Consider the following 8,759-nt stretch of genomic DNA (forward strand, 5'->3'; position numbering starts at 1 on the left):
TGTTGTGATATTAGCTCAACCGATATACAGATGCAAAATCTTTGAATTTGAATCTTTCTTGCTCTTTATTTTCAGTTATTTGTTTGTTTGTCAATTTTTTTTTTTCTTTGTTCATTTGTTTGTCAATTGTTTTTCCATTTTTTCAAGCATAAGATGTCCTACTTCTCTAACATTCACTGCATTTTTTTAAAAAAAAAATTGGCAATCGGTAATAGGGGAGTAGAAGAAGGAAATGTTAGCAAGAGAAGTTAGTTTAGTAGTTAGGTTGGGCTGTCCAAGCAGTTAGTTATTAGGTTCTCTCTTACTCTGTGTACACAAAAAATGATCCTATAAGTCCAACCTATATCTAATCTTTTCTTTCAAGAGTATTAGGTCATGATATTAGTGTCTCTTACATTTTAGACAAATTAACTATGTGTCATCTTATTATAAGATGGGCACACATCCATTTAAGTAAATCAGACCTATCAAATAACTTTTTATATATAAACGCTTATATTTATATTACAAAGATAATATAAATTAGTACATTTACTTTTTTCTCACTATATTTACTCTTTGGGATTTGACTCAGACTTTCTTGTGGAAAGCTTACAAAAATTGCATCACGTATTGGAGATCAAACTCAAACCCGAGTATCACATTTGATAAAGAAGCGCCTCATTTGCTAGACCAAATGGACAAAAATAATTCATTTGGAGTTACATTAATAATCCACAACCCTAAACACTCCCCCCAACCCCCCAAAAAAAAAAAAAAAAAAAAAAAAAAACACAACACAACACAACACAACACAACACAACGAAGAAAGGTTAAAACATAGTTAACAAAAATGCAGGAATGTTTCAAATGTGTATTAGCAACCAAAAAAAAAAAAAAATCATTAAGAGAGAGAATAATGAAAATAAATTATTACTAGAAAGAATAAAAAAACAAAGGAGATGAGTTTGATCAAAAATGTTAGAGATTTTAAAAATTTTGTCAAAATTTTTATTAAATATCTTCTGTAGATGTGAAACTCATTTTTTGAGATCTCCATCATAACTTGACTTTGATTGCACTTAAAAAATTAACCAAAGAGTGATTTATAATTTGATTTGTTTTACAACTTGTTTAGGGTGAATAATAATCTTAAATTGGGGAAATTATTCAATACTTCCGGAGTACCACCTGTCCATACTCCAAACCAATCACTAATTAGTTAGTCTCATATTGTCCTCTCATTTTCAACATAAATCGTGAGCCCTTGTCTCTTCACCAATCAAAATACTGAATAATCACCCCTTAAATTGGGCGTCACACTCTCTCTGCCCCTTCCTTCCTTTCCTTCCTTCCTTCTCTAATACTAAAATATTACAGATTTTGGAACCGTGGAGTCCATAAGCTCAGAGAAACCATCATGGGTTTGGGAGCCCTAAGATCCATCATTCGACCCGTTTCTAGAACCCTATTATTATCAGCCCGCACCCCCTCCCCTTTCTCTCTCACCACCACCACCACCACCACCACCACCACCACTCCGGCCACTTCTCTTCTCCGGCCACTCCACCGGACTATTCCATGGATCCCGGCGTCGAGTTCTTTCCACAGCCTAACAGACACTCGCCTCCCCAAGAGACGCCCCGCTGACAAACCTAAAAGAAAGAGAGCCAGCTTGAAACCCCCTGGTTCGTCAATCTCCTCTTTCACATCTTCCAAATTCAAATGTTTGGTTTCATTACTGTTATCATTATTATTATACACACTGGAAGTGTCAAAATTTGTTTCTTTTTATTTTTTATTTTTTTATTATCTCTGTATGTATATCATAGAATTAGGGTTTTACTCAAAATTTGGAATCAGTCAAAATGGTGGTGTTAGAATCTAATGCAATTGCTTATTGCCATGAAAAATGCAGGACCATATGCTTTTGTTAAATATGTGCCTGGTGAGCCAATACTTCCGAACCAACCCAATGAGGGAAGTGTCAAGCGAAGGAATGAGAAGAAGCGAATGAGGCAGCGGAGGGCATTTATATTGGTGAGTGAGAGTCCTTCAACCTCCTTTTATTGTCTTTTTTACACTTCCCGGACCTTATGTCATTGATTAAGCTAGGATGAAAATGAGGGAAAAATAAGTACTCCCATATTGAATCTGTTTTTGATTAGTGTAATATTTAAAGTTGTATGTAGTTGTAAAGGGAATATGTTGTCTTACAGAGCTACTTTAAGCTATTCTAACCCTCGAGTTCTTGCTACATAAGTTAACTAGTCCTCTTTTATGTATTCCTGCTTGTTGATTCTGAAGTTGCTTGTGTACTTACATAAAGCTGTGTGCTTGTGTTTCTAGTTGATTCCCATGGCCTTCAAACCTTGGCCAAGCTTTAGCAATTTGCATGTGAGTGTTGATGACCGTGTTCATTATTCATGATTGGATAGCTATTCAATGGAAATCGAAGGATGTCTATGAGTTTTCTGCTTCTTTTTTTTTTTCTTCAAAATATTCAACACTTCTGCCCAAATTATCAATGATAAAGAATTGATAACTTATTCATTGACTGATGATGCATCTCAACAGATTCCTATTCTGCCATTTGAGATTGATCATTCAAATTGCATTTTTCGTTATGTGCTCTATTTAGGTCCATAATTGGGTCAACATGTGTTTTTTTTTACAAATTCAATCTATGATCTTTTTAGTCTTTAAGGTCCTCTAAACTCAGCAACTTAAGAAGTATTTATTTGCTTCTTTTGACAGTCTTAGTCATAAGTTTTTGTGAGCAGAAAAGCTGCAATTCTGAATTTGGAACTTCGATATTAGATCTTTGAAGAAACAAGTTGAGACTTAAGGGCGGAATAACAAACAAGTTACCATGATCAGAATTTATAAGTAGAATTAATAATCAAATGGAGACGACAAATTCAGTTGCTCGGTTCAAAGTGTTTTAAAATCTACACAGTTTGGATGGTTTATCTTTTCATTCCGTATTGACTTAGTATACAAGCCCTTGCCTAAAGGGCAGCACAAAGTAAGTTGTGCTATGTCGCATGTTGATCAGTTATGAGGCCAAGTGCTGTGAAGGAGGTTGTGGTTTAATAGGCCAGAAGGGAACAGGATGATACCACAGGATGTTTGCTATTACAATTTTTCTAAGGCACACATAATAACTCCACCATTGGCAGTATCATTGTCCTTTTCTTTTTTTTCTAAGGTAATGCTACAAAATATGTTCAAATCTTCATAGGAACCTAAATGCTACCTTCACCCTTTAACACCGATTGCCTAATATCAGGTCCCTACATGGTTGCTAGCAATTTGTTCTTTAAGTAAGACTTCTTTATAGCAAAATTTTCTTAGTTTACTAACAAAACTTTTTTAGGCATAATAATTTTTTGCATCATTAAAATTCTTGTTGCTAATTAGCAAAAATCAATGTATGGTATAATTTGTTGGTAGTTATTTGTGGCATATATCAAGACTTTGTAAATTGATTGTTTTTCAAGAAGTTGATGCTTCCAATGACGGCAAGATCAAAGAAAGTTCTTTTAGTTGTTTTTACCATGTGATGTAAAGGCTAATAAATGCATTTGGAAGGAGTGATCGTAATGCAATTTAAAGGAACTGCAAGCATAAAATGATTTGCCAATAGGAAGATGAGTTGAGATGGTGAGAAAAGTCATGAATTCTGCTTTGAATTGCTCTAGCACATCTGGGCCAAACTCAATTAGCTAGATTTGTGGCCTTTCTGGATCAAGTTCCTTTTTGATATCTCATTTTTTGTGTGCACATAATGCTTCTCTAGAAGTTCAATGTCAATTTGGCCAGCTACAAAAATAGCCCAGTGGATACATGTAGATTTTTAGTGCTCACTTCTCATGATGCATGTATCCTATTTCACAGCTCTTGAAATTTAAATATTTTGGTTGTTCTGATGGCAAGTCAGTGATACACTTGCTATCTTTTAGGGCATTAGTTTGCTAAGGGCATCCTTAGATCCGAATGCACCTTGGATTCCCTTCTCATATATATTTTTCTGTTCTTTTGGTCAGTACAAAGCACTTTCTTTATATTAATTTGCCTGATACCTCACCCGTGGATTCTTTTGTTTCCCTCTAGACGTAATACTAATTTATTTTTAACTGGGTTTTAACCCTGCACAGTCTGAGGCAAAGAAACGGAAAGCACAGTTGCAGGAGGCAAAAAGAAAGAAAAATATTAAAAGAATAGAGCGGAAAATGGCTGCAGTGGCAAGGGAAAGAGCATGGGCTGAAAGACTGGCAGAGCTGCAGCGGCTCGAGGAAGAGAAGAAAAAGGCCATGGCTTGACTTATTTGTCATAAACCTCTCAGGCAGATGGTAATGCTGCTTATAAACTTTTCCCCCATATAAGGTGAACACTGAACCTTGATTCTTGTTTTTCACAGATGATGTTCCTCTTGATGTTTTAAGTTGTGTAAAATTCAAGCTACCTTCTAGGGAATATATCCTCGTTTTCTTCTTGAAGAATATATCTAGGTGCTTCTTCCTCTCTTAGTACTTGCCTTTGCTTATGAATTTAATTATCCAAGTTAAAAGCTTCGAACTGGCATAATATAGCCCTCACTTGGAATGCTTTTTCTTTTTTCCTAATCCACAAGGCTGCCCCGTTTGGTGTAACTATTAAAACATATTATAGATTATAACTTAACAGATTATACATTATGACTTTAATCGGAAGCTATTAATCTGTTTGGTATAGCTGTTGGATTATAGATTTAAGTTGTTGAGTAGTGTTTGTTAAATAAGCTGTGAAATAGTTTTTTGAATTAACTTTGGTAAAGTTTTCTAAATATGATTTGAGAATAGGAGTTATATTTTGAGTTTGTGAGTTTTGAAATTATGATTTGAGTGTGAATTTTATTTGGTGAATGAGTTTTAAAAAGAGCTTTGAGTTTTAAAAAGAGTTTTGAATTGAGTGAAGAATTTTTGATGTGACATATGATATTTGATACAAAAATTTATAACTCATAACCAAACACACAATTCAAAATTCTATTAAAGTTCACAATTTTATTAAAAAAAATTCAGAAAATATTTTTTTTGAATATATAAAAATTAACATGTGTCAATTACAAAATAATAAAATAAAAATTGCATTGTTCCTGTCAACTAGCCGGACGACCTGTGGGACGTTTGGTGGGATGACCGGTTAGACCAAATTTAAAAAAAAAAAAAATTGAAAATCGCGCCGGACAGAGTTTATTGTTTGTTGTGGAAATATAGTTTAAAAACTCTACCCAAACATGATATTAGAATGTGTGGGTAGAATTATAGTTTGAAAATTCTTCCAAACACAACCTTTAATTTTTCGTTATTTACTACTTGTCTACATTTCTCATAAAAAATAATAATAATAATTCATAGTCCATTTGGGTCTTTTTCTATTTTTAAAAAAAATAAAAAATAAAAAACTTAAGAGTATAACCTTAAATTAACATGTCCACAGCAGAAGAAACAAAGGGTAAACAGCTTATTAGAATCAGTTTTTTTGAGTTAAATGTGCCTGTTTGTTAGAGCTTAAAGTTAGCTTATTTCAGCTTTTAGCTTAAATTAAGTAGTTTTTGAGTGTCTCTAGCTTAAGTGATCAACTTTTAGCTTAAAATAAGTCAAAAAAGTGATTATTTTGTGAGTGGGTGAGGATGTGCTTTTTGAAGCAGCTTAAGTGGGAAGTTGGAATTGAGGGGCAAAATGACTAAAATGCCCCTCATCAATTTCAAATATTACCAAATGCCCACTATATAAGCAACAATGAAAACATTGTTCACTCATCTCAAAGAGTGATTGGCGATTTTCAGCGTGTGAAGGCGATTTCCGGCATTGTGCTCTCTCTCTCTCGATGAAGATGAAGATGAAGATCTGGGTTGCTCGATCTACAATTTCACTCGATCTCTCTGCACATGGTTGGGTTGATAGGGTTTGGAAGCGCGATGGTGACGAGGATGACGACACGACGAGATTTGGGTTGCTCGTTGATGAAGATGAAGATCTGCCGTTGTCTTTCTCTGTCTCTCTGTTTGTTTCTCACGAACCAGGTCCCATCTCTGGTGTTGTTTAGGCGGGTGAACGGTGACGAGCGACAACACTCTCTCTCTGCCGTTCTAGATTGCGGCGGTGGCTAGGGTTGCAGACCACCGGCGGCTTACAGATGGCTCAGGAAGGAAGAGAAGGAAAAAAAAATAAAAATAAATTAAACAAAAATAATATTGAACAAAATAAATTGAAATAAAAAAAATTAAACAAAATAATAATAAAAATAATTTATTAATATTGAAATAAATTGTGCAATTTATATCCATTAAATAAATTACATAATTTAATTGTAATGAAGAAGAATAATAAATTAAAAAAATAACAATTGTTATATTATTAATTGTAATTAAAAAATTTAATAAAAACAGAATCAGAAATGTCAAAAAAATTTAATATTGTATATTTTTGTAATGAATTAATTATTAATTGATACTAATTAATAACAATTGTTGATTATTAATATTATTTGATACTAATAAAAATTAATTATTAATATTAATTGACACTAATTAATAATTTTGGTATTAATTCAGACTAATTAAGCCATTAATTGATACTAATTAATAATTTTAGTATTAATTGATATTGATTAAGCAATTAATTGATACTAATTAATTTATAATGGAAAAAAAATTATTACAATAATACTTCCATTACATTTTTATCAAGTGTATCAATTTTTATATTAGTTAATACTAATTAATACTAATTATATTAACTTTTATTAATGAAATAAATTTTTTAAATTAAAATTGAAAAAAAAAATGACAAAATTATCATTTTTATATTATATAAGGGCAAAAAGTTCAGTTATACAGAAAAAACTATTTTACAGCTTATTTACCAAACACTATTCTACTACTTAAATCTATAATCCCACAGTTACACCAAATAGGTTACCAGCTTATGGTCACAGCTATAAGTTATAATCTGTTAAGTTATAATCTATAATTTTATAAGTTATAATCTGTTAAGTTATAATCTATAATTACTTTCCCACAGCTCTACTAAACGGAGCCAAAATAAGTTACTAGAATCATAAGCCGTTTGAAATAGTTTAACCAAACAGTCTAAAATAGTTTTTCTAAAACTAGAATTTATAAATTGGCCAAAATAAGCCACACCTGACTCTTGGGGATTGAGTTTGTGTGCAATGAGACAAACACCTTTAACTGATCAAATATAGAAGTCAATATTAGTTGATGCAAACATTTCCCATTATTAATCTGGGGTAATTTCTTAGCACTTGGACTGTAAATGACCGAGCTCTACATTGCAGATGCTCGGTTCATTAACTAGCTGAGCTTAAAAACTGAGCTTGGTCTTGACTTTTGTTAATGAATGAGCATGAACAAACATGGTACATCCTGCGTTACTGAGTCAATCTCAAACTGTCCATGAATAATGTGCTTATTTTGCGACCTTAGGAGATGAATTGAGCACATCAAGGATGTCAAGTTTGCTTGAACTTGGATGAGCTCAAGGCTTGTATGTTCAAGCTTAACCAGTCTTGTTTTAAGTGAGTGGTACACTCCAATCAATTGCGAGAACAATAATACCAACACGAAAGTAAAAACTTCAACTAGATCAAAATTGGAAGCACAGTGTGCGCAAAAAAAAAAAAAAAAAAAAAATTCAATCCAACGCACCAACATAATAGGCAAAGCTGAGTTGTGCTCAATGTTCCGTTTGTTTTGAAGTAAAATAGTTTACACAAAATATTTTTGTTTTTGATTTTTGGCGTTTGGTTAACACTTGAAAAAAATATATTTTATTACCTAAAAGAGAAATTTTGTTTTAATAAAGTGTCATTTTATGACTTTTTAGTAAGTTAAGATACTTATTTGAAAATGTTAAATGTGTTGAACAGGTAGTGGGTGAAAATTAACTTTGTAAAAGTTGACTTACGAAAGTTTTAAAGGTACGTCATTTTTAGAAAAATGATACAAAAATATTTTTCTTAACAATGTTTTACTTATTTTTTGTTCAACCAAATAACATAATTTTACATCAAAATAAATAGAATCTAAACTTAACTTGTTTGTCAACCTGAGCTCGATTTGTCTACAAAATGAATGAATACGTATTATATATGTGTTTGTAATTGAGTCATTCAGCTTATTTGCAACCCTGTAAAGCCCAACTACATGTTCTTAATTATCGATTGGATGATAAAATACTTTCTCCTCTCGTCCAGCTTCAATTAAAATGCAAGTATAAGGCCCCAAGGCCTGCCTAGAATTGTTGGTTTGCAGCTCTTGGTTTCGGCCTTCATTTAAACCAAAAAATATGAAAATTGATAAAGCCTCAGAAGAATTACAAACACTTTTAAAGGAACGCCAACTCCAGACCCTTGAACGAGACAATTATTTTCAGTCACTTGGATAGGTGTAGTGTTGAGAATACTCTTGGAAAATTATGGTTTGCTCCTGGGGTGAGCTGAGATGGTGCTCCAACTTTAATTATTATTGGTTGAATCAGTAGGATTCACCATATTTTTGTCTTTCTTTTTTTGAAGATAATAAGACACTTGTCTCTCAATGAATAGTGTGGAGCAATACTCCAAAATCAACCAAAAACTTCTCCGTTTTGAAACTTGACCTTTTTAGCAATGTTTTGACATTTTTATGAGATGGAAAAAAATTAGATAGGGTTGGTCAAGTTTTGAAATCATAATTCCAATCAAAAAATTTCAAAATTTATAAACACTCA

The 8,759-nt window shown here is 32.4% G+C and overlaps 1 protein-coding gene across 2 annotated transcripts; it reads left to right on the forward strand.

Annotated features, from left to right (window-relative positions):
* Nucleotides 1-437: 437 nt before the first annotated feature.
* LOC114279028 (protein translocase subunit) lies at nt 438-4,511 on the forward strand. 2 transcript variants are annotated; one of them, XM_082892804.1, is made up of 4 exons: nt 1,102-1,667; nt 1,898-2,019; nt 4,140-4,334; nt 4,403-4,511. In XM_082892804.1, the coding sequence occupies exons 1-3, from the start codon at nt 1,400-1,402 to the stop codon at nt 4,302-4,304; spliced, it is 555 nt and encodes a 184-aa protein (XP_082748930.1). In that variant the 5' UTR covers nt 1,102-1,399; the 3' UTR covers nt 4,305-4,334; nt 4,403-4,511. The 2 variants fall into 2 exon arrangements, with proteins under 2 accessions (XP_028076993.2, XP_082748930.1); XM_028221192.2 differs by having other exon boundaries at nt 438-1,667; nt 4,140-4,511.
* The last annotated feature ends 4,248 nt before the right edge of the window (nt 4,512-8,759 follow it).

Source organism: Camellia sinensis, chromosome 1 (assembly GCF_055761805.1).
Source record: "Camellia sinensis isolate YWXY chromosome 1, ASM5576180v1, whole genome shotgun sequence".
Classification (NCBI taxonomy): domain Eukaryota; kingdom Viridiplantae; phylum Streptophyta; class Magnoliopsida; order Ericales; family Theaceae; genus Camellia; species Camellia sinensis.